This window comes from Anguilla anguilla, chromosome 17 (assembly GCF_013347855.1).
Source record: "Anguilla anguilla isolate fAngAng1 chromosome 17, fAngAng1.pri, whole genome shotgun sequence".
NCBI lineage: Eukaryota > Metazoa > Chordata > Actinopteri > Anguilliformes > Anguillidae > Anguilla > Anguilla anguilla.
This window is the reverse complement of record NC_049217.1, coordinates 29625445-29651853: the sequence shown is the minus strand read 5'-3', so window position 1 is coordinate 29651853 and position 26409 is coordinate 29625445. Positions and strand designations below refer to the sequence as shown.

Below are 26409 nucleotides of genomic sequence, written 5' to 3'. Positions count from 1 at the left end.
AACCTAGTTTGGAGACTGAGAGTTAAATAAATTGTTTATGAAAATTTCCACACATTTCACTGACGGATACATCTAATTCAGCATTTAATTGCATCTGAGGTGATGTAATATTAGGTTTTAATTCTCAAGATAAATGCTCTATTTGAGTCTTGTGTCACTGCGGCTATTGAAATAGCCACAGACAGAAGCACTATCTCCAGGAAATGATTCAGTGCAATGTGAGGCCATATTTGGTAAAAAAAAATAACTGGTTCACACATGATAGGAAGTGAGTGCATCCCCCGCGATGTCACGGTTGAAGAGCACTACCCAGTCCGAATGTGCCGTTCATCTTCAGGCAAATCTCCCGGCACACAAAGTGACTGCAGTGTGTGTGTGTGTGTGTCGCAGAAGTGCTCTTAGTTAGGGTGGGGAGCCTCCTGTTTTACCCACAACAAGGGAGTCCCAAGCCCAAGACGTGCACACACAAGACGCAGTCCCGAGTTATAGACCATGGAGAGGAGGGAGAGCGCGCTGCCCTTGTGCTTGTGCGCGCTGATCTGCGCGTTTCCTCCTCGCGCTCACGCTCTGAACCTGGACCTGGACAACGTCACGGTCTACTCCGGGCCCGGCGGCAGTTATTTTGGGTTCTCTGTGGATTTTCATCCGTCCAATGGCAGCGTGTGAGTATCCACACTCCTTCTCCTCTCAACTCGGGCTTAAGAAACTAGCCATGCCACCATTTTGTCCGTAGTTTTTCAGACGTCTCATGGGTAAATTAAAGCGCAACTTTTTTTCTTCTGTGACATCATTTTGGTGAAGACGAGCACTTGAAATTAATCCAGTGAGTTTAAGACAAATATCCATCGTCTGTCCGGTGTCTTTGATTCAGTCAACAGAGCTTATTAAATTGACCGGTAGCCTCTTTTGAAGTCCGTTGCCTGGTAATCCCAACCTTTCAAGCCTGCATCCCCGGTATTAGATGTGCCTTTTAGCTTGCCGACTGAGACCTTGAACACAGCACGAGGCTCAGGAGCTTTTGGATCAATTTTTAAAAAGTCATCAAAGGACACCACCATCGTTATATTGGATCCACATCTTCACCAGTCTGTTGGTAGGCACTGTGCTGATTGTGCCCCATTACTAGAGCCTCTGCTTATCCCCAATGCCCTACTGTCAGCCTTCGGACAAAAACTTAATGGACAGGCGGTACACAAATTGCATTTGAGGTCTGAAACCTGCAGAAAATGTGCAGTCGCTTAAGAATTTTGCCGGAGAGACTGCACAGTTTTCTGTGGTTTCTGACAAGCCTGTTTCCACTTAGAAGATGGGGCAATTTGGGGCACTAAAGGTTGCATTGCACTTTTTTTTTTAAGTTGGAATGCTATCCCTAGGAAAGTTATCCCTCCCTAAATCCAGCATCAAGGGATTGACTACACAATCCCTTGAATTCCCCTTGAATTTGCCTTTTTTTTTAAATTTCACATGTGAACTCAAAATATTCACAAGTGAATTAAAGCATATCCACATGTGAAAAGAAAAGGACACATGTGAACTGAACATTTTCACGTGTGACTGGCTGTTTTATTTTACATGTGAATGAAATTGTGTGTGAGTGATTTACCCAGGCTGCTCTCTGCTTCGCCCCAGTGTGAGTGTGGTGGTGGGGGCCCCAAAGGCCAACACGAGCCAGCCCAATGTGGACGAGGGGGGCGCCGTGTTCCTTTGCCCCTGGACCGAGGAGGGGGGGTCATGTCAGAGCTTGCCCTTTGACAGGGAAGGTAAGACAGCCATCGAAACATTGGCCTGGGTCGCGCTTAAAATGAGGAGGGATGTAATCGTCACTTTAAAACGTGCGTTTTCTCTAACCTGCCTTCAAGGGGCTTGAATCAAGTCCATCGATTCGCCATTTCAGATTAATTAGGCGGCCAGTCCCCCCTTGTTAACTGTCTTTAATTGCGCGGCGTTGCCCTTGTAGTATCTGTGCACACATTATGCGAATGTTTTAATTACAAGTGGAAAAAGATTGTCAGCCTTAATGCCAAAGTTTACAGCCAAAATCCAATTTCTGTCTCGTATTCGGATTATTTAATTTAACTCAGCCTCCTTGCCGTTGTTAATATTCATTGTTGTGAAGCGCACAGAGGTAATAGCTCTGCAACGAAGCAGAAAAGTAATCAGCAGCAGTTCTGAGATGCCAGGCTTGACAGCCAGGGCGAAACTATCATCAAGTTGAAAACAGGTATTGGTTTAAAGATATACTGCATGGCCAAGAGTACGTGGACACCAGACCTCCAACATCTCATCCAACATTAAGGGCATTAATATGGAGCTGGTTCACCCTTTGCTGCTATAACAACCTCCACACTTCTGGCTAGGCTTTATGCTAGATGTTGCAGCATTGCTGCAGGGATTTACTTCCATTCAGCCAGAAGTGCATTAGTGAGGCCCGGGCACTGATTGGGCGATTAGGCCTGGCTCGCATTTGGCTTTCCAATTGATCCCAAAGGTGTTTTAATGAGGTTGAGGTCAGAGCTCTGTGCAGGCCAGTCAAGTTCTTCCACACCGTTCTCAACAAAACCCATTTCTATATGCCTGCCCGGGGGCACTGTCATGCTGAAACAGGGAAGGGTCTTCCCCAAACTGTGGGGGAAGCACAGAATCATCTGAATCAGCGTTAGGATTTGCCTTCAACGTGAACCAAGGGGCCAAGCCCAAACCATGAAAAAATCACCTGTTTCAAGAACACAAGCCAAGTCAGTACTGAGCTTTCCAGCTCCTGTCTGTGAACCCAATCGTGAATAGAATAGAATAGAATAGAATAGAATAGAATAGAATAGAACAGAACAGAATAGAATAGAATAGAATAGCTTCAGGTGCTTTGATAACTTGGTGCCAATCCCGATTGTCGCACTTAAATTAATCTTTACCTTATTCGGATGCTATTTTATGTCCTAGTTTGAAGTATAAGCTTGGAAACTCGTCAAATGTATTGTCCTTAATTCAGATTTTATTTTTGTTTTAAGGTGATGAAGAACACGCATTCCACCATGTACAACTGCAGGAATTCAAATCCCACCAGTGGTTTGGAGCCAGTGTGCGATCTACAGGTACCCACGTCTTGGTGAGCGTGGTACCTTCCGTCTTCTGAGTTTGAACCGAGCAGTAAAACCCCCACTGTACAGAGAGATGGGTCTTCATGACTCTTTACCCCTCTGTGGGAGCTTCAGGTTCTCAGGTCTACACAGCGAGGGTTACTATGACTGGTCTCTCCACGGTGAGGTTTACCATGACTGTCGTTTCCATGGTAAAGGTTACCATGACTCTGATCCTCCAAGGAGAGTTACTATGAGTTGTGTATCTGCCATACAGAAGGAATCTATTAATCTATTCTGATTAATCAATGAATTCCTCTAAAGTCAAGGTGACTAAGACTCTTGTATCCTTGGTGACGGTTGCCGTGACGGTTCCGTTCTCCTGCGTCAGGCGTGCGCGCCGCTTTTCCACTGGAACGCCGTTGGCGCCGCCGAGGAGTCTGGGAAAACCCCGGTGGGGAACTGCCAGATCAGGGACATGCGGTCCGGGGAGCTGGCCGACTACTCCCCCTGCAGAGGCATGCTCACAGACAGCATCTACAAGGCCAGGAAGAACCGTAAGCACCAATCAGGCCTCGTGTACTTTGTATGTTTCCTTTTTTTTATGTTTTTTTTTTTTCTTCAAAATTCCATGTCATTGTTCTAGAACTCCATTGGCTTTCAGTTTCCAGTAGTGACTGTGACATCAGCATTAGAATGTTCAGTTGCGAACATTCTAATCACACATTTGTGGTCTCACACCGTGGAGGGTTAAGAACATCATGTTTACATGGTGCAGTTCTTCTAAATGCCTTTCAGCTGTTTGTTTTTTTTTTAGATACAGTTATTTCTGAAGAGAAGGTGGAACTCTAAAGCAAAGGAACGCCTGTATGAGTAAACCCGCTCGTGATTAATTTGCTCCCTCAACTTTTGTTTTTGCAGATGGGGACAGGCGGTATTGTGAATCAGGATTCTCCACAGAAGTGACAAAGGTCCCGTTCCTTTTCCTGTGTAATCAGTGAAATCAGATAGCTTTAACAATTTACTAATAATGCTGAAAAGCTGTATTTCAGAAAGGCAACTCAAAATACCACTGAACAATTTCATTAGCATTTTTTTTTTACTTTAAGTGTACAGTTATAATTTTAGTTGTACAGTGTACTCCTACATACATTTCACAAGATGTTTCTTGTTTTTAATCTTGATTAAGGATGGCAAAGTCATTCTTGGTGCCCCAGGAAGTTTCTACTTTCAAGGTAAATCATTTGAATACCCAATCTGACAGTTAAAAGAAGTTGAAAGCAGCGAATGAAAAGAAAACCTTTAAATATGTGTGGTGCAGTTGACTCTTCAAAATGAAAATTACTGCCAATATCTGATATTTGTTTTGGATGCAGTTGAACCCATTTCCCTGTTTTTTATTTTATTTTATTTTACTTTTTATCACACTTCTGCTGTCTGTTCTTCAGTATCTAATGCAGTGTTGTGATTAATAGTGCGTTGGGTAGCACAGACAATATACTGATTCATTTATCTATTTTCAATGTCTAACGCGCGGGTGAAATGGAGACAAGAACGGCTCGCGGTTGTCACACGCCCACTGAACGCGCTGGCCATCCACCGCATCCATTCTGCTCCAGTTAAATGTCCTGTTCTTGGCAACGTGTCACATGGGCCCCCCAGTGGCCATAATGTAGAATTACAACAATATCTTCTTAATAACCGCCACTGTATTTCACGGCACGCCGAGGCAATTGAACGGTTTTTCAAAAAGCCCTTTCCACAAAAATCATAATTAGTATTTAGCTTCAGGGGGCCTTTGTAATAATAGCTGCCTCCTGCCTAAATTATAATAATAATATTATAATAATAATATGGTTATATGCCCCAATTAGAGTGTAATTAATACATGTATAAATATAATAATGTGGCAATTGCATGGCTATTATGGTTCCTGGTGTCTAATGTCTGAACTGGTATATTTGCATAAATGCTTATGAAGTAATTACACGGTGTTGCTGTGCTTTTCTGCGTTGTTCTGTAGGTCAGGTTATGGTCGCAAGTTTGCCCAACATTCTCAGCAGCATGACGGGCCAAAGTCCACTGCGTTCAGTGCAGGGAATGATCTCCTCCCGAGAAGTTGGTTCTTACGACGCGTACGAGGGTAAGCAGCGGCTCTCTAAAACGGCTGTTTGTCTCCAAGAGCACCCTGGGTACTTGCAGGTCGTGTGCTGTACATTGCGAGGCCTGTCTAACTTATATATAGCGACAGGCCAGGCCATCGTGCTCCCAATGCCCATGCATGGTACGCAGTGTAGCACAGTGGGTAAGGAACTGGACTTGTAACCGAAAGGTCGCAGGTTCGATTCCCGGGTAGGACACTGCCGTTGTACCCTTGAGCAAGGTACTTAACCGAAATTGCTTCAGTATATATCCAGCTGTATAAATGGATACAATGTAAAATGCTATGTAAAAGTTGTGTAAGTCGCTCTGGATAAGAGCGTCTGCTAAATGCCTGTAATGTAATGTAATGTAATGTAATGTAATTGGTACATTCATCTGAATAGTAATAATCATTTAAGTTTGTCATACGTTCATCATTATACGTATCAGCATAAAAATTGTATTGTCTTTATACAACACCTGTCAGGATCTAAAAGCATTCTACAGTGAAAGGGGATTGGGGGGGGGGGGGGAGGTTGGAGGCGTAAAGGTATTCAAGTTATCGCCAGGTAAATGTTCATATAAAATGATGACTGCATGTTCTAATTCACAGCACAACCCTCCCTCATATATTGTCGGAGAGTAGTAGCTTTTTGTCCCTGGCACACCAATCTTGTTCAAACAGGCACACTTTATATAAATGTCTCGACGCACTACAAAGAGCTGCTGTCTGTGTAACGGATGATCTGCTTCTCCACCTCCAGGTTACTCCGTCGCCTCTGGAGAGTTCACTGGAGACTCCACACCAGGTAACACACCTTTTTTTGAGTGAAAACGTTTCGTTTTCCCACACACACACACACACACACACACAAAAGCAGATCCCGTCGCAGTGTGTTACGCTTGTGAGAACATTTCAGCCGCAGGGCGACCCAAAACACTTTGACTTATCAGCCGTTTTACGGTGCAGTACATAGAGATGGATGAGAACCTTGAATCTGTTTAAAAACTGGAGAGTCGATTTGTTCAGTGGGTGCAGCTCGTGTTCAGTCAGAAGGTGCCCCGTGTTAAGTCCGCCTGATGTATTTCATTTCAGACTACGTGGTCGGCCTCCCTAATGACCAAAATACGGCTGGTTCGGTAAGGATTTCCATCGTTTTTTGTTTTTTTTCTTTCTCAGGATAGTGCTACCGTTAGAGTCTTTTCATAGAGGCCGTGGCTCTTGTGCGGAGTGTACTGGCCACATCGTAGGGCCTGGATCGGCTAGGAGCAGCCCAGGAAGGGATTTCCCTAGCGCTCATTGTTCGTTAGCGATTCGCCTGGCGACACGGGCGACGCGGCCTACGGTGTGGTATCTATGGCAACTCAACTGCCACATTCCGGAGCAGAGCTTCAGCGGTCGGCTGACTGCATACGTCCTGGAGGACGCTAAAGCGTGTTTGTGTCGGAGGAAGTTTAGTTTAGTTTAGTTCACAGGCATTTAGCAGACGCTCTTATCCAGAGCGACTTACATTGCATCCATTTATACAGCTGGATATATACCGGAGCGATGCAGGTTAAGTACCTTGCTCAAGGGTACAACGGCAGTGTCCTACCGGGGAATCAAACCTGCGACCTTTAGGTTACAATACCAAGTCCTTAGCCATTATGCTACACCGCCGCCGTGATGGAGGATGTTTTGGAAGCAGGGACAGAGTAGGCCTTGAATACTGGAGATTCTTTTTTAAAAATATTGAACACTGCAGCTTTTCACACTTTCTCCAGCAGACAGTGTGTCTGGAGGGTTGAAACGTTCTCACTGGAGCATTATTTTTTGCTCATTGTGCAATAAAGCCGTGTCAAATCGAAGTTTTGTTCTTCCAGGTTATAATCTACAACGGAGAATCGCAGGTCGATTTAAAAGTGGTCCACACTTTCTCTGGTACTCAGGTGAGGGGCTTGGTTCTCATCATCAACGCTGCTTCTTATTGGAGTGACTGCAGTGACAGACATCATGTTATAGAATAATCACTTTATCACTTTAACACTTAATTAACACTTTACTTGAAATGATCTCATGTACTTACCCAAATAATAAATATTTATAATCATTACAGTTATTATCAAAGTTATTATCGCCATTACACATACAATCACTCGTCTTTTATAACTGTTCATGAGAATTTATTATTGCGTATGATACAGTTTGCAGAGACACACTGATGCACAGACACACACACAGACACACTGACACACTGACACATAGACACACTGACACACAGACACACGGACACACTGACACACGGACGCACTGACACACTGACACACAGGCACAATGACACACAGACCCACTGACACACAGACACACCGACACACAGACACACAGACACACTGACACACAGACACACTGACACACACACAGACACAGAGACACACTGACACACTAACACGCAGACATACTGGCACACAGACACACAGTAACACTGACACACAGACACACTGACACAGACACACTCACTCACACACTAACACGCAGACACACTGACACACTTACTGACGCACTGACACACTGACACCTGTCCTCGGTTTCTCAGGTGACTGCGTACTTCGGCCATTCCGTGGCAGTGACAGACATCAATAATGACGGGTGAGACACCTGCAGGTCCTTACAAGCACTAGGAAATAAAGGTGTAAAACCCCAGTGTCACACATCTGTGACGTCACTGTGATGTAAAGGTTTGAGCGAAAGCACAAATCACGTCTGTGGTAAATGAGCTAGAGATTTTTTTTTTTTTTAAACATGGCGCTCCTCCATGCTGAAGAAATAATAAAATGCTTCATTACACCTCATTCGTGTTCTAATGAACAGTGAAAAACAATGGCGCCGTTCGGCAAAGCCTTTGTCTAATTTTATTGTGCTGTAAGTGAGGGCTGTAGAAATATACGCATATTTATTCGCCTAATTGCTGAACAATTTGTCATTTAGTTATTGTTTATGGGCACTGTTGTGCACCACCATGGCATATCAGGTTCTGCTCCACACCCTCAGAAATAAATGTACAGTGGAGGTATGTTTTTGTTCTTTAAGGAACAAATTTCCAAAATGTACCCAGAAAAGAACAAAAATGTTATTTGGTTACTAATAAGTAACTAATAAGTTGTCAACAAAAAAGGTACATATGAATTATTAAATCAATGGCTAGGGGTACAATTTTATGTACCTATAGGGTACCACCCCAGTGACATAGTGTACCTCTTCACACATTTTCTGTGCCTTTTTTTCGGAGAGTGCTTCATAAAATTGTACCTCCTGATTGTTGTATGGAGCATATGGACTTGTGAGCTGGGACACCTCAGTGCAGGTGAAGCACTATGAAGCACTATGAAGCACTCCTAACTAACCCTTTGAAAAGCAGGTTTTTTTGGGATGTTTTCTTTTTTTTTCCTTAGGTCAGTGTTCTAGAACTCCGTTGCTTTCAGTCACCAGCAGTGATTGTGACATCATCAACATTAGAATGTTCAGTTAAGAACATTCTAATCGCATATTTGTGACCTCACACCTTAAAGGGTTAGCCAGTTCAGTTCTACAGCAGCACTGCCTTGCTGGGGCCTTAGCCCTTTCCTGTGGTTTTGGGGTGAGAGCTCACCTGTGTCCCCCCACCCCCCATCCCACAGGCGAGATGACATTTTGATCGGAGCCCCTCTCTACATGGAGCGGCAGTCCGGCCAGCACCTGCACCAGGTGGGACAGGTGTGGGTGTACCTGCAGCGGGACCACTCTGTCTTCTCCAGCAAGCCAGACCAGAAGCTGACGGGCACCGTGGTGTACGGACGATTCGGCAGCGCCATCGCCCCGCTGGGGGACATCGACATGGACGGCTTCAACGGTCAGCCACACCCGAACACCCCCCCCCCCCCCCCCCCGACCGATGCTGGGGCCTGTGTCATAGTCCCATCACCTGACTACAGCACCATACATTCCTAAAGGATGGCCATTACCTGGTTGATTAGTCATAGACACCTCCTGCGAGACAGTGCCTGTTTCCCCCTACCCTGTGTAAGATTGGGAAAGCCTAACCTTTATAATGTCTCAGTGTGTTTTTTGTTTTTTTTTGGGGGGGGGGGGGGGCAACGGCCCCTAATGAAACACTGTGCCCTTTCACCAATGAGCACTTGAACATCGTCGGGCACGGGGACGTGGTGGAGCGGGAATCGTCTGTCGCTTCATCTTAATTTGAGCTCGTTTCTCCTGAGCGTGAGCTAGCGCAGCCCGGCAGCCGATTCCAACGTCCTCCTCCGGGGTTTATAATTAAAGGGACGAAACCCCCCCCCCCAGGGCAAATCTCATCTGATCGCGGTCGCTAATTTCCCGCGTAGTTCGGCTCGTAAATGTCAGGGGAGCCGCGCGTTTGGCACGACGCGACTCACGCGCCCCTCCGAGAACAAGCCGGGGTCGAGGCGGGGGCGACTCCCGCGGAATCTCGCTAATCCTTCCTCTTAATTAGCAGGAGTCACCTGAATGTTCTGGCCAAAAGTGAGAACGTTGTTGTGCCAAATTCATCCAAAACGAAGTCGTTTTCTTCACGCACGGTTGCTCCTGATTTACTTTTGAATATTTGAGCATTTGCTACTGATTGTAGATAAGGCTTGTGCTATATGCTATATAACAGGGTAGTCACGGTAGTCACATGTATCATGGTCAGAGACCTTTGTGGGAAAAATGCTATTTGTACTATTAAACCTGTTTTGGAACATTTATTACCGTGTACAGATACCCCCTTTTTCCTCTCATCAGTCTGTTACATACCCCTGGCATATCTGAACATTTTTGGATGACTGTGTACAACCTGTGACAAACAAAACACCTATTAGTACTGGTGACAGTTAATTAAGCAATATGTCATCATTAACCCTTTGAAAACTTGGTTTTCTTAGAAAGTGTTAAATTTTTTTCAAAATTCCAAGTCAGAGTTCTAGAACCCCGTTGCTTTCAGTCACCAGCAGTGATTGTGACATCATCATTAGAATGTTCGGTTAAGAACATTCTAATTGCGTACTTGTGACCTCACGCCTTAAGGAGTTGCAGTTAATAAGAACGTGATTACATGGCGATAGCTAGGCTCTATGGGCACCTTAAATATTCATTCATTACAGGCTCATTGCCTTAAATAATTCTAGAAATGATTTATGTAAATAATTATCGTAACTTGAAATAATAATAATCTTTCTCTTCCCTTCGGTTGGCACCAGATGTTGCAGTGGGGGCTCCCTCGTCCGGGGACCACGGTCAGGTGTTCATCTTCATGGGGCAGAGCGACGGGCTGGCGCCCCAGTACGCCCAGGTCCTCCCGAGCCCCTTCAGACCCCCAGGGGGCGCCGCGGCGTTCGGGTTCACCCTCAGGGGCGGCACCGACATCGACGCCAACGGCTACCCAGGTCAGACGGGCGCGTGGCGCGTGGCGATTGGCTCCCTGGCACGGGAAAACCGACACGGAAAAGAAACTTCCTGTTCAGCAACCCTGCTGAGAATTCTGTCTTAAACCAGCCAAAGCTGGACAAGCTGGTTTAAGCTGCGTCTTCCACACTTTTAGCTGGTTTCACCAGCTGTTCCCCGGATGACCAGCCTGTTTAGACAGCTAGTCCACCAGTTTGACCTCTAGCTTATTCTACCACCAGCCAGAGAGCAGCTTTGACCAGCCACGGGCCAGCTATGACCTGCTATAAGTGTGAAAAACGCAGCTTCAACCAACTCAAACCTGCTTAGAACCCCAGCTGATCTCAGCTGGAATTCTCAGCAGGAAATAGAAAGATTTTGCGCCAGGACCTAAAACACCCCCCCCCCCCCTTTTCTCCACCCTGATTTCAATTCTGCATTGATTCACTACATAAACTGCTAAATAAATGGATGATGTGTAAAAGTTGAGTATGTCCCTCTGGTTATGAGCGTCTGCTAAATGCCTGTAATGTAATGTAGTAATATTAATGTCCAATCTGAGCCTTGGATAAAGATGAACATGCCTACTGCACTTCCTGCTGTCTCTGTGCCTTCGCTGTCTAATGCCAACACCTGGGGTTTGACTGTGGCTCCTCTCCTCACAGATCTCGTAGTCGGAGCGTGGGGTGCGAGTCAGATTGCCATATACAGGTAAGAGGTCACTTCAGAAAGTACTGGCAGTAGCTATCGTAAGATTTTGAAACAAATAAAGTAATACAAATATGGTAATACTGTGTATATATATATATATATGTGTGTATGTGTGTGTGTGTGTGTGTATATTTGTATATTTTAATCATTTGGGTGATATTGTGAGATCGTAAGTGACTCTTTAATCACGTCCGTGATATTTAATTGAAATTCAACTGAATGTGGAAATTTGTGTGTGTTTTTCTGGTGAGTGTAACCAATGTGTGTGATTGTGTGTGTGTGTGCGTGCGTGCGTGCGTGCGTTTGTGCGTGCATGCCTGTGTGTGTTTGTGTGTGTGTGTGTGTGTGTGTGTGCGTGCGTACGTGTCTGTGTGTGCGTGTATGTGTGTCTGTGTGTGTGTGTGTGCGTGCGTACGTGTCTGTGTGCGTGTGTGTGTGTGTTTGTGTGCGTGTGTGTGCACGTGCACGTGCGTACGTGTCTGTGTGTGCGTGTGTGTGTCTGTGTGTGCGTGTGTGTGTGCGTGTGTGTGTGTGTGTGTCTGTGTGTGTGTGCGTGTGTGCATGTGTGCGTGTGTGTGTGTGTAAACAGGGCCCAAGCCGTAGTAAGGGCTAAAGCACAGCTCTCCCTCCTCCCGGACTTCCTCAATCCGGACGTGAAAGACTGCCAGCTGCCAAAGACCAGCCAAGAACCTCAGAGTGTCTCCTGGTGAATAAATCATAAATTCATATTTTAATATATTCATACCCGGTGGATACTTTCACCTCCTTTCACACTGCATACCATCTAAGCACTGCTATATAGTATACTGCCTGTTCTTTTCATTGGTCTATACCTGTGACTGTATGCTACATACTCTCCAAATTTGACCTGCACCAAGTATGCATCTAAATTGAAACATGAAATTGTTTCAGTTCTGACAAAATCTGAAAATATTCCCTTTTTATTACATTTTTAATGAAGCTTATTGCTAGCAGGAACATAGTAGTCAACTGAATTTTGGTGAAATTACATATTTTATTTACTATTAACTATTAAAATACACATTTTATTTTTTATTAACTATGGACCTGCAAGAAGATTTACTTGAATCAGTCTACAGTTTTAAAGTAAAGGTTAATGTCTTTGATCCAGGTCTCGTAAGTATCTGACCGGCTAACTATATAGTCTTCCTCACTGAACATTATTGGAATATTTAACATGTTACTAATATAATTTCATATTATAGTTGGTTAGTTACATACAGGGGTGTCTGTGAGTGTACCCATCTTTTCTAGATTCCAGAGATGGCCTAATGTTTATAATTTCTCTCCCCTCAGCTTCACAGTCAGCCTCTGTATCAGTGTATCTGGGCACAGTATTCCAGAGGAGATAGGTGAGGAGATTTCACTCTCATCTGATGGTCTAATGTCAGCCATTGTTGGTGAATTGTTGGTTCATGATTATTCATTGCATCCTCTTGATTTTGGTGGCATATGAACTCATGAACATCATTTCACGAATCTATGGTGTCTTAAACTTAGACATTTTAAATGTGCTTTTTTTTCTTTTTCAAAAAAACTGAGTTCATGGATCAGTAAAATGAACTTGCCGACGTGTCTGCAAGTTATGAATACAAATGTTGATTGCATTACAGGCCATTGCCTCAGTGCTTCGATGTGTGACGTACTGTACAGCTAAATCTGTATTCTTCTTGATAGTCTTGGACACCGAGCTCCAGCTGGACAAGATGAAACAGAAAATGGCCAGAAGAACCCTGTTCCTGCAGTCCAATCAGCCGCAAGAGCAATTCTCCCTGACCATTCAGAGGGATGTGGGCGTGGCCTGCACAAACCGGACTGCCTACCTGCGGGTGAGTCATGCATTACTTTTACCATTTTATTACCATTACAGACTCTGCAAACCAGTGGTCTCCAACCTTGGTCCTGGAGAGTTACAGGCTCTGCTGGTTTTCATAGTGACTCTTCACTTCATGAATCAATTAGAGCAGTTGATTACACAGTTAACTCAACTCACCTGGTGTCTTGGGTCTCAATTGAGTGCTGATTTTAAGGTGAAAACAAAAACCAGCAGACCCTGTAGCTCTCCAGGACCAGAGTTGGAGATCACTGCTGTAAACTAACCAGATAATCAACACCTATGTTTAAAAAAAATATATTTTTTTTTAATTTCTGCTTCCTAACAGCATAGAGACCAATTCATTGCAGGATTGAAAACCTACAGGACCGTAGACCTAAAGATCTACCGTCCAGTAGGTTTTCACTCTAACAAAGCACACCTCACTCAACAGCTAGAGAGCTGGCTGAGCTGCTTAATTAGTAGAATTGGGTGTTAATTGGTAGAATCCGGTAATTGGTAGAATCAGGTGTGCCAAATTAGAGTTGAAATGAAACCCGACAGGACCGTAGATCTCTAGGAACAGGGTTTGGGCAGTTCTGGCTTAGGGTCATTCTGCACCTATCCCAGTGGTCTTTATTCCTGTTCCAGGCGGGCTGCAGGGTCTGCTGGGTTTGGTTGTTACTCGGCACTTAATTGATCAATTAAAGAAGTAATTACAGTTGACTCGCCTCACCTGGTTTCTTGGCTCTGAACTGCTCGCTGATATTAAGGCTAAAAACAAAAACCAGCAGACTCTGCAGCCTGCCAGGTCCAGGAATGAAGACCACTGACCGACACCATCCAGGGCACTGATTGGTTGATTAGATCGATTGAGTCTTACTCCCTCAGGTGGCCATCTACTGAACAGCAGCTCAATGGCCGTCGAGAAGGAACTGATTTTGGCAGCGCGGGACTTTATTGAAAAGCAGCAATGATTAATGATGATTAGATTTGCTATTTTCCCCAAAGGATCGATTTCTGTCTGTCTGGATTTTCTTTGAAGACTGCAGTTCATCAATAGCGGTAGCAGACTGTTGCTGACTTCTGCAGAGTACACAGACTTGGATTGTGAATGGTCCAGACTGCAGTGGAGTAATAAAGCCATTTCATAACTGCAAATTAATTCCCAGCCTCAGTACATGTCAAGTTCAGCTTTAGCAAATGTGTGAGTCTTGGCAGGACGCAGTATGCAAGGTCCATTATGACAAGGGTTCTAAGGTTTTTTTTTTTAATCACAAGTTTCCCTGAAACAGTTCTCCAATAACTAAGGAGCCCCAAATTTATATATGCTATATGTCTCACATAGGTCAGTGATAAAATGATCTATTTAAGACACACTGTGTAGTTATTTATTACAATAGAAATAAATAAATACAACAATCAACATAGTACCATGATTGTGAAAACCAGACAAGGGTTAAGATTATATGCGAGTCAAAACTATGCAATGTTTATGAGAAAGGGACATGTAGACAAAATGTTCTAGAAGTGGGAACATATTTTCGTCCATCTTGCTGAGGGCTTCTTGACCAAGCCCCAGATTTGGGAACGTCTGCATTAAGGCACTAAACTAAAAGATCACTCCCCCCCCCCGCCGGTGCACAGCACGAGTCAGAGATCAAAGACAAGCTGAGCCCCATCTTCATCTCGCTGAACTGCAGCCTGGACGGATCGACCAACGCCGTGCTGCACGGACAGAGAGCGGCCGTCGCACAGGTGAGGTCACTGCTCTGACCCCGCAGGTGAGGTCTAACCGCACAGGTGAGGTCACTGCTCTGACCCTACAGGTGAGGTCTAACCGCACAGGTGAGGTCACTGCTCTGACCCTACAGGTGAGGTCACCGTTACATCAGAGGCATTTAGCAGACACTCTTATCCAGAGCGACTTACACAATGTTTATAGTGGTAGCTATAGGGAGAATTTAGTTGTTGAAGCGTTAATACTGGTAACAGTGCAAGAACTCTGTAACAGAAGTGCTAATAGTGTTAACAGTAGGAATCTTCATATTGCTAGCAGTATGGGGGTAACAGTATGGGGCTAACAGTATGAGGGTAACAGTATGGGGGTACCAGTTTGGGGGTAACAGTATGAGGGTACCAGTATGGGGGTAACAGTATGGGGGTAACAGTAAGGGGGTAACAGTATGAGGGTACCAGTATGGGGGTAGCAGTATGGGGGTAACAGTATGGGGGTACCAGTTTGGGGGTAACAGTATGAGGGTAACAGTATGGGGGTACCAGTTTGGGGGTAACAGTATGAGGGTACCAGTATGGGGGTAGCAGTATGGGGGTAACAGTATGGGGGTAACAGTAAGGGGGTAACGGTATGATCCGTTCAGCGTTCCTCTCCGAGCCTCCATCTTGTGTTTTTGGGGTCACCGAGGCCCTTGCTGGCTCCGCTCAGCCGCTCTGTCTCTGCGTTACAGACCCGGATCATTCTAGACTGCGGCGAGGACAACGTCTGTGTGCCTGACCTGAGACTGACCGCCACCGCGTGAGTGTCTGATGCCCCGAACAGCTCCAGACCGCCGCGGCGCACACATGCTATGCGCTACACGCGGCATGCTACACACCACACGCTACGCGCTACACGCGGCATGCTACGCACCACACGCTACGCGCGACATGCTACACACCACGCGCTACGCGCTACACGCGGCATGCTATGCACCACACGCTACGCGCTACACGCGGCATGCTACACTACACTGCACGCTACATGCTACACACTAAATGCTGCGTGCTACATGCCACACGTTACACGCTCCACGGCACGGCCATCAAAACTCTCAAAGCAACAGCAATGGAGGAAATTAAGATCTCAAAGCAGTGGGGTACTGTGGGGTGTAGGGCTGCCAGATGTACAGCTCAGAAGCTTAACTGTGAACAAGGGCATTTGCTATGGGAATGGGAGGATGGGAGAGTGGGAGGGGGGGCAGTGTGGTTGAGGCACAAATTCATTACAAACTACTGCTAATTTCCTTCCATTGCTTACTCAGACCAGACATTATATTCCCTCGTCGGGACCACAAACCAAACATGTACAAATAATTTGAAATTCAGAAATTCCGGTTGAAAACCAGACACCTGGAAACCCTAGTGGGGGATGTCTCATTTCAAATGAATATCAACCCATCGCAGGAACATTTGGAAAAGGGGGGCCTGGAACTTGAAAACTTTTAGAAACATTCTAACTGTCATTCTAACTATTCTAATGTGTGTGTTTTAGTGAATTACTGCAAGCAGCAAACGCAGCTTTACAGCAGACTGACATCTTTATTCTGGGATGCAGTTACAATCTTTTCTAAATTTCCTGACCTCCTTGGCTGCTACGGATAGATATGAGGCGTTACATTTTCAAATGTCATGTTTCAGTTAAACCATGGTTCAGGAGGAAGTGGGGTGTTTCTGTGGAGGAAGTGTGTTCGGTTACTGTGCCCACTATCAGGCATAGGCAAGTCATGTGACTACCCAGGGAAGCAAAAAAAAACCTGCAGACTGTACTTCCATGTTCAGTTATCTGTCATTGAGCTTTGGATGCGACGTTAAAAGCGAAGTCATAGTTAAACGTTAAAGATCCACTGGAAATTTTACAGAAAAGAGGTGTTCTCACATTCTCTGCCTTACCCTTCATTCCCCCTTTCCCAAAATTCCTACACAATTCCACCTCTCGCATTCCCCACCCTATGCTTCACTCCTCAGATAATCTCCGCAGATGAGAACTGAGTTTCCCTGTGACCTACCTGCTCAGCTCAAAGTGAACAGTAATTGTGGCTTTGTAGTTTAATTTTGCTGATGCCTCTTTCCTCTGTAGTTTAATTTGCAGCTGCTTCTTCCCTATTCTTCTTCTCTCTTCACTTTGACGCCCCAAGTCATGCCTGTAATTCGTAGTTACAGTACAGACACTTGATGTAATGTGGTGGAAAATCAAAAGAAGCATATAACATTACATTACAGGCATTTAGCAGACGCTCTTATCCAGAGTGACTTACACAGCTTTTTACATAGCATTTACATTACATCCATTTATACAGCTGGATATATACTGAAGCAGTGCAGGTTAAGTACCTTGCTCAAGGGTACAACGGCAGTGTCCTACCTTGGAATTGAACCTGTGAACTTTAGGTTATAAGACCAGCTCCTTACCCAAAATGCTACACTGCATATAAAAATGCATACAGTGCACTCTAAATATTTGGACAGTGACACAATTTTTCTTGTTTTGGCTCTGACCGCCTGTACTTTAACCGTATGTCCATTGTTTCATTTCAAATCCAATGTGCTGGAGTACAGAGAACTGTCCAGGGTGTGTTCCTGCCTCTCGCCCAGTGCATGCTGGGATAGGCTCCAGCACCTGCCGCAAACCTTGACCAGGAATAATCGGGTATAGATAATAGATGAATGATGAAAGTACAGAGGCAAAACAACGACAAAAAATACATCGCTGCCCAAACACTTGCGGGCTGCACTGTAGGCGTACCTAATGAAGTGGCCAGTGAGCGGGCAGTCACATGCACGCTTGTCATACGCATACAAAAAGGCTCCACCCCATGGCCTCTCCTCCTCCAGGGACTCCGATCGGCTCCTCATCGGCGAGGAGAACCCGGTGCTCCTGGTGGTCGGGGCGGAGAACCGGGGGGAGGGCGCCTACGAGACGGAACTGCAGATCCGTCCCCCCGCCCACGCCCACTACCAGGGCGTGGTGAGCGACAGAGAGGTGATGACCACTTCCTGTTTCCTGTTTATAGCTTCCTTCCTCCATCCATGCCAACCGTAGATGTATGGACAGACCTGAAACTAGCTTGTATTTTTTTTGATGATTTTTCACAACACAAATAATACTTTAAATACTTTAAATGTAAATTGGGGTTTTTCTCTAGAAATGCCCAATATTCAATCATTACACCACTCCAGGATTTGCCTCACCATCAGGGGTGTCCACACTCCTTGAAAATACTGGCAATTTCCAGAAAATAATAACATTTTGGCAGAGACACTTTAAAATCCTTGAAGTACAGTATTGGACGTGTGGTTTTGGTTTGGTTTGGTTGATTCATGCCCATAAAAACTGTTCCTGGATCAGAATCCCAATTTTGTACAGGGCTTGAAAGAGCAATGAACAGCATTTAACTTGAGGGGTTTCTGTGATTTTTATATTGCTTTTTTGTTACCCAACAACTTTTTTGCTAAACAAGGTGAGGCAGCTTTACTAATGTCAAGATCTGCAAAGTTTGTGTCAAGAAAAAGCAACTTTCAACAAGCTAATGGTTTCTACTTCGGAGGGAAAAAATAAGATTTTAAGCCTACAAGACTAAAGCACTTGTTAAGACATGATATTTTTTGCAGTGGTGGCTAATGCATGAACTGGTGTTCCAGATCAGCGAGTGGGCCCGTTTTGATTCATGGTATTAATCACATTAAAATGCACAGCACAGTCCGCACTCGCTGTCTCTTCCAGGGCTTCTCCCGGCTGGTGTGTGCACAGAGGAAGGAGAACGGGACCGTGGTCGTGGTCTGCGATTTGGGAAACCCGATGAAACAAGGCCAGAAGGTAACCGTGGTAACCCCCAGCCCAGCGAATATACTGCGAGCAGCAGCTGCCCGCGAGCTTCCCGTACGCCGTAGTTTCGCAAATCGGCAATACAGCGGTGGAGCAGAGCAGACGATTACCTGTTTAAATAAATAAAAATAACGAAACAATCAGTAAACGATCCCCCTGTTATTGGACCGCTGCCGTACCAATTTGCAAAAAGCTGGCACAGCTGGTAGCCTACAGACGGCGTTCTGATAGGCGCTTACTTGCTGGATTATCATCAAAACCCAGTCGGGACCCGTCAGCAGCGGACAGAAATGAATATTGCTGATCGCAGTAATACAGCTAATAGACCGCTGTCCTCCAGGTGTACGTGACACTTTAATGGATGATGATAATTATTTATATTGGCTAGATGCGCTTTCAGGAGGATATTCATCACGATGTTATTCATTATTCTTTCAATATACGTTTTAATGCGTATAGCAAATGCCTTGCGCAATCCTGCGTACGGTACAGTGTTTCTTTCATGTGCCTGGATTTCAGTTGGGACGATTCGGGGCGCTCAAGGGTACAAAACAAGTTATCTTATGTGAGGTTCAAACTTGTAACCTTATCGCAATTCTGCTTGATCAGCGCCACTAACAGGGCTTCTCAGTGCGGTGTCTGGCGGCCTCTCGTGGCCGTGAAGGAAAAAATGTGGAAAATAAATTCGGCTTTAGGAACACTTTCATTTTTTCCCCATATTTAATTAAATTCACACGCATATTTTACAATTCAAGACCAAAGAGAAATGGCCCATAAGACACATTATGCGTTACAATACTGGCAGTATTGTGTTAATCGTAATTCGCTACATATTTCTGTATTGCACAGAACACGTTTCTGAGGCAGTTTGATAACACGTCATTTCCGTTTTCAGACGTGTGTCTGCGCACCAGTTCGCTGAATAATCGCGGCACTGTAGCCTGTAGTAAGCGTTGGGGAAAAAAAATGTCAGCAGCATCGCCAAAAATACTGCGTACAGCTGGGCCTGCATAGAACTAGGTGACCCAGATTTACCCAGGTGCGTGTTCACAACTGGGTGTGGCGGTTCAGCCAAGGTAAATAGGTGGGTCGGGACACTATTTAGGTGGATGAGGCCCACCCACGTCTACACCAGTGATTTAGCTGTTTTATTGAAGAGTGGTTCTCAAACCAGGCGGCAGCCATCTTATGGGGTTTTGAAATGATAGGTTTCTTTGGATCCCTGTGCTAGACTTCACCCTGCGTGGTGAAAGGAACCAGGGACAGTCACTCTGTGCTTCACTCTCAGGTGCAGGCAGGCCTGTTCTTCAGCGCAGGCAACCTGGAGGAGGTGGAGAGCCACGTCTCCTTCCAACTGCAGATCAAAAGGCAAGAACGGCCCCTCCCCATCTTCCTCTTCCTCCTCCACCTTCCTCTTCCTCGTCCTCTTCCTTTTCCCCTTCATCCTCATCTTCCTCCTCCTTTCCCCCATTCACCTGCCTCTTCCTCATCCTCTTCATTTTCCCCTTCATCATCATCTTCCTCTTCCTCCTCCTCCAGGTTTGGTTTAGGGTTTCTGTCATTTTCGTTTGTGTGTGTTTGCCTCCTTTTGGTGTTGCTTTTGTTGGTCTGGTCAGGGGAGCGTTAGTTAAAAAGCTGTTATATGTGCCACAGACTAGCTTTAGCTTCATCAGCTGGGACTTCTTCTCTTTCTGTTACTCTGTCTCCTGTCAGAATAAAGCAAAAACAAGGGCAGCCTGCCTTACTCTCTTTTAAAGAAAAAAATGAAGTGGTTCAATTAAAAAAAAAAAAAACTCAAGAATATTTTGTATATACCATATGCAGCTACATCCTTGCAGTTGATTCCCTGTCATTCAAAAAAGCTTTTTTTCGCCCCTCTGAGTCTTTTTGCATTGTGGTAACGAACAAACTTCCGTCTGTCACTCAGCAAGAACAGCCGCGACCCAGACAGCAACGTCGTCCATCTGAGTATCAACGTCAGTGCCACAGCGACTCTCGAAATGAGGGGGTGAGGTTTTGTTTTATTTATTTATTTTTTATTTCGTTTAATGGTTTCTTGTTTTTTCATTCTAGCACAACGCCAGACAGGAGTACGCAGGACAGATGTCTGACTGTCCTGGTACACCGTGACAGCCATAAGACATATGACAGTGGTTAAGCTGCTAAGCAGCCTCACAACAGAACGTTTGAGAATTATACTGCTACTCACATAAGAGTACCAGTACTTTGTCTCCCCCTGCCCCCTACCGGGCAGTATCTTTAATGGTTTAAATTAACATTTTACATTTTTAAAACATTACTTTTTTCCCTTTTTTTAAAAAACCAAAACAAGAACCAAAGCACATTTAAACATAGACATTTACAAAATTACGAAACATAATAACACTCAACAGGATAACATAGAGGAAACAATTTGCAAAACAAGGATACATATATCAATAATAACTCTCACAAGGACTGCTGGGCAGTAGTTGTAAGATCTTTGTCTGCGCGACTGGCCGTTGTGTTCACCCTAACGCCGTGACCCCCCCCCCCCGCCCCCCCCCCCCCCAGGGGCTCCTCGCCCGTGGAGTGTGTGCTGCCCATCGCTCAGTGGGAACCCCAGGAGGTGCCCTCCACCCTGGCAGAGGTCGGGCCGGTCGTCGAGCACGTCTACGAAGTGCGTCTCCCTCCGTTTGGGACGTGTGAGCCTGCGCCCGAAAACGTCACGCGTGCTTTACGTGGATCACACGTGTCAAACTCCAGTCCCTGAGGGCTGTAGTCTGGCTGCCTGGTTTTTGTCATTTCCATTCGATCAGCGGCCATTTTAGGGCTTGGAAACAAGATGCGCAGACCCTTCAGCCAATCAATGACTTACAATTAAGCACTTAAGTGCAGGAACACATCCAACAACCAGCAGACACAGCAACCCTCCAGGATTTGAGTTTCAGAGCCCTGGTTTAGATGGTCCCTTACAATATGAATCAAATACTTGAAAAAAGACAACAAACTTATTCCATGGCACAGTCTGGTATACAGGTAAAATTGTTCAATTGTCATTGTTAAAACTACGCACCATTTTTCAAGGACTAGCCCAGGTGAATGTTACACGGCAGTACTTGACTGATAACCTTGTGAAAATGAGATTCAGAATAGTTATGAATTTCAGGTAATAATGGTAATACTGTCTGTGATTTCATTGGTGTAATAATAAATGGGAAAAGGCTACTGTAGGGAATGCCGAACTGTGTAGTGGACAGCAGTCATGAACATCTGCTGTGCTCAGCATTGACGTCTGCGCTTGACTCCGCCCCCAAGCTGCGGAACCTGGGTCCCGGGACCGTCAATGCCAGAATGGAGGTAGATTTCCCCTCCCGCCAGCAGGGGGCGTTTCTGCTCTACGTGTTCGCCAACGCCTCAGAGGAGCACGTCACCTGCCGCACCAACTTCTCAGACATCGACCTCTACAAGGCAAGGGGCCCCACTCACAAAAGGACACACCCACCCACAATGGGCCCCACTCACAAAGGGTCCCACCCACAAAGGGACCCCACCTACAATGGGCCCCACCCACAAAGGGTCCCACCCACAAAGGGACCCCACCTACAATGGGCCCCACCCACAATGGGACCCCACCCACAAAGGGACCCACTCAGCTGACAGCGTAGCCACAGTGTTGTAGCATCATTCGGTCCTGGAGCAGTGTCACAGTTTTGGGAAAGTGGCTAAGTCCACATTTAAGTATTGTAAGGGTTCATTTTCTCAGTTTTTATGAACCCATTTTGATGACATAAATATATATATACTGAGAAAAAAAACAACTTTAATTTGTAAGGATATATGCTGATTGAATTCATGCCGGTGTGTACTAAGCTCCAGCTGTAGGAAGTCTATCGAGTGTCTGCCTTTGCTTGTGGATGCAGGCACAGTTCCTCCTGGTTGACTCCTGGCTGTATGACACCTTTGTTGTCAGTGAGAAATGACTGGGTTCCCCTTTTTTGTTTGTTTTTTTTATAGCTGGTGAAATATGAGGATTCAAATACAACCTTCAGCCTCATCCACCGGATCGAAAAGCGCAGCGTGGAACAGGATCGCCAAAGCAAAGAAACCGTCCACGTGGTAAAAAAATAAAATAAAAATCAAACAGGACGAACACCTGACGTGAACTTCCTGTATTTACCCTGGGACGGTGTGTACGGTGGGGTAGGGGGTATTTAACCTGGGACGGTGTGTACGGTGGGGTAAGGAGTATTTAACCTGACCCAGACCCAACCCCCCTCCCCCGCCACCCTGAGCATGAATAGGCAGATTAGATAATGGATGGATGATGGATGAATAGATGGAAGTCTCCTACAAGCTCCTGTAGTGCATGGCACTGCATGTAACTTATGTTTTATATTAACACGTTCTTCATCTGAGTTTGTTTTCTTTGCAACACTGAAAATGGTAAGTATGCCTCAGGATAGGTTTGCAGAGTGCCATACATTAAATGTAAAATCAGAGACACCACAAGAGGGAGACACAACCAAACATACTAACTAAAAATACTTTAATAAGACACAATACAGGTACGAAAAAACACAATAAGGCATAATGTACACTGTACAAAACTGACAAATGAAAGATAATTTATAAAGAAAGAAATGCATGAGATTTTGGATACATATGCTGCTTTACATCATCTGTCCTATAAATGCTGAATGTGTTTTAATGTCTTTTCTCTGAATGCACGCAGTGCAGGAAAGAACCTTGCTAAACCTTGGTGGTGAAGGGAAATTCCTTCTATTCACTGGATGCGTCTCTTGTCAGAACTGCTCTGGAGAGGTGAAGTGTCTGAGGTTCGAGTGCGAGGCCTCCGGGCTGGAGAGGGGATCGAGTGCCGTGGTGCGGGTGCTGTCCAGGCTGTGGGTGCACACATTTTTGGAGGTGAGAGGGGGGGGTCACTGTGCTCAGAGGAACTTTAACTGTCCAATCTCATCGGCAAAGCTGGAACTCGGTAGACAGTGGAGAGACATGTTTCCTGGCAACAATGTTTATTTCTATGCCGACCGCTTCTGAAAAATACGATTCGAGCTACAAACTGCCGTTCTGTCCCGACCCCTCCCTCTCTCCGTCAGAGACCTTATGAGGATTACGTCCTTCACTCTACCGCTTCTTTCCAAGTCCTGAGCTTCGTCTCCAAGATACAGCCGAAGGAGTTTCCCCGCGGACAGGCGAAGGTGAGGCGGCGGGTTTCTGCACAAACCAAACAGCGTTTTTAACAACTGTGAACTCTGTTAGCGTGATTTAATCAAGTCACAGACATGTCTTTAAGCAGCGGCGTAGCTAGGCCCCCTGAAAGAATATTTCTCCGGGCCCCATCCTACTGATAATTTTGTGGGCCCCCTCCCGCTGTGGGCCCCCTCCCGCTGTGGGTCCCCTCCAGCTGTGGTCCCCTAGAATCGTCACCACCTTTCACCCCACTAACGACGGCCCTGTCTTTCAGGGTGATCTTGACCTATTGACAACACAAAAAGCTGTGTCCTAGAACATGCTGTGCCACACGGATGTTGTGTGTATGAGGTTATTAAACCGCTACTGTGTGTGTAATCTATGGTGGTGCGGCAGACCCAGACCAGCGTGGTGTGGAGGAGTCCGGATGGGGAAAAGGAGGTGCCGGTGTGGTGGATTGTGGTGGCCATCATCGCTGGTCTCTTACTGCTGGCTGTGCTCAACTTCATCTTCTGGAAGGTACTGTACCAACTGAGAGTGACCAGCAGGTGGCGCCACCTTATCCCCCATTCGGTACCTGACGACAAGTGGGGAAAATGCTGGCACATTAAAGATTTTGCATGCTGTGACACAATGCCAGTACGGGAGCACTGCACAGTAGTTCTCTGTCATTGACTGCAAAATTACTAACGTGCCCAGCAAGAGCATTGTGGGAAATGTAGTACTTGGCCAACAACTGTGGTATTAATGAGGAAAATTGTCTGTACGCAGTCTGAAGACCTAAGAAGGGTCTATAAAAGAAGCTGTCTAAATTTTAAAAAAATTTTTTTGCAATTGTTTGTTTTATTTATATAAACATTAATGTGTTCCCCCTGCGTTTATTTTCCACCTTTCCCTCTCTTGGCCTACAGGTCGGCTTTTTCAAGCGCAATCGACCCCCAAGTGATGGGGAGGACGACGACACTCAGGATCTGAATGTGGATCAGTAGTGAGAGGATACAGAACCCGCTGCTTTAAGATGAACATCGTGAAGCAGTCAGCTGGATTCTCTAAGTGAGAGTGCCACAATTGGGCCTGGCCGGATTAAAAAAGCTTCCTGATGAAAAAACTAGGCGGGTGGACGTAGTTCAGGCAGAGCATCAAATTTAGGTGCCTATTGTTATTGGACCAAAGTTAGTGCACAAAAGGCCAAAGAAAATTCTGAGACCAAAAAAAAGGATTATTGACAGATTAGGATGAAAATTCTGTGTTTATCTATTTCTGCACAGAGTAAGATGTGTTCCCCTGTGATTGTATGTTGACACATCCACTCATCAGATTTGTATTTGTGCCTGGATACCTGTGTGTGTGTGTTTGCAGTGCTGCTCATAATATTGTACTGAGCAAAAATAATAATCAAATGAAAATCACTATTTGTTCATGAAATGCCAGTAAATTAATTCAAAAACCAGACAAGGGATAACATAACTTGGGGTGATGGAACTGTAATTTGAGACTGCAGTTGGAATTTAGGATCTATTGAAGCTGAAAGATTATCAGTCTTGTGGGTAATTAGCTGTGCCTGTGTTACATTTAAGGAATGACTTATATATCGCGTTGTTCATTGTGCAGAAAATTTCAGAAATGTATTATTTGATGTGAAACTAATTAGGCCAGAATAACATTTCTGCACCAGTTGTAAGTTCGCTTAGCATTAGAGTACTTACATCATCAAACAGAACATGGAACTTGTGATGTATTTTTTTGTTTGTATATATTTAGCAGCCATTTTTCCCAGATTACTTTGCTAAAAGATGTACACCTTTAATTTGGGTTCTTTTACTGTTGTGCATATTTGTGTTCATTTAAGTAAACTTTAATTCACCTTTGAACTTGTTTGGTTCAATGGTTGCCATTAATCAATATCGCATAAGTGTGTATTTTTGGTTGAGGCAGCCAGTCTGAGAGATTTATTACATGTATTACAATTTTTTGTTTAAATTAATATTGCTTGTGAACTCAACTGTGTGCGATAAATGTTGTCCCATATTCGAAGATGGGTAATAAATGTATGTTTTGAGAGAAAATGTGGATACCTGTCAATCACTGTCCCAAATTCAGTGGAAAGTGGAGAATATTTTGGGGTGAGTATGTGGGCAGGATGTGATCACTGCTGTTCAGGATTTGTCAACCTTTGTTGTGCTTTAGCTATGAGATGATAAAACTGTCATGGAGAGCTTGTGTTTAGATTTGAGGTAAAAGTGCTGTCTTCTGAATTCACGTGGTTCATATGTGTGGCTGTTCTTTCTACATGAACATGAATAATCGTATTTTTGTCTAATTTGTCTTTAAAAGCCACATATATCCTGATTGTGGAACACATATAGAAAATCCGGCGAATAAATACTTAAAGAATCGTTTAAAATTCGTTATATACAAAGATTATGTATTCTTAGCATAATTA

General features: G+C 45.0%; 1 protein-coding gene across 1 annotated transcript; it reads left to right on the top strand.

Moving 5' to 3' along the window:
- The first annotated feature begins 282 nt into the window (after window positions 1–282).
- itga2b (integrin, alpha 2b) lies at window positions 283–26032 on the top strand. The gene is made up of 30 exons (XM_035398671.1): window positions 283–662; window positions 1630–1760; window positions 3006–3103; window positions 3466–3631; window positions 3996–4045; window positions 4264–4309; window positions 5098–5217; window positions 5981–6025; window positions 6313–6356; window positions 7080–7145; window positions 7790–7842; window positions 8871–9082; window positions 10446–10631; window positions 11295–11340; window positions 11930–12046; window positions 12658–12713; window positions 13039–13190; window positions 14822–14932; window positions 15643–15710; window positions 17786–17933; window positions 18675–18767; window positions 20065–20144; window positions 20704–20784; window positions 21330–21435; window positions 22074–22226; window positions 22773–22874; window positions 23565–23681; window positions 23873–23974; window positions 24363–24485; window positions 24878–26032. Exons 1-30 carry the CDS (start codon window positions 493–495, stop codon window positions 24953–24955), a joined length of 3120 nt encoding a protein of 1039 aa, XP_035254562.1. The 5' UTR covers window positions 283–492; the 3' UTR covers window positions 24956–26032.
- Window positions 26033–26409: the final 377 nt, after the last annotated feature.

Excerpts from the sequence above, each read along its gene's own strand:
- itga2b (XM_035398671.1), top strand. The coding sequence starts at position 493 with ATGGAGAGGAGGGAGAGCGCGCTGCCCTTGTGCTTGTGCGCGCTGATC. Across the intron at positions 13,191-14,821 it reads ACCGGACTGCCTACCTGCGG|CACGAGTCAGAGATCAAAGA; the intron begins GTGAGTCATGCA and ends GCCGGTGCACAG. Across the intron at positions 23,975-24,362 it reads TTCCCCGCGGACAGGCGAAG|ACCCAGACCAGCGTGGTGTG; the intron begins GTGAGGCGGCGG and ends GTGGTGCGGCAG.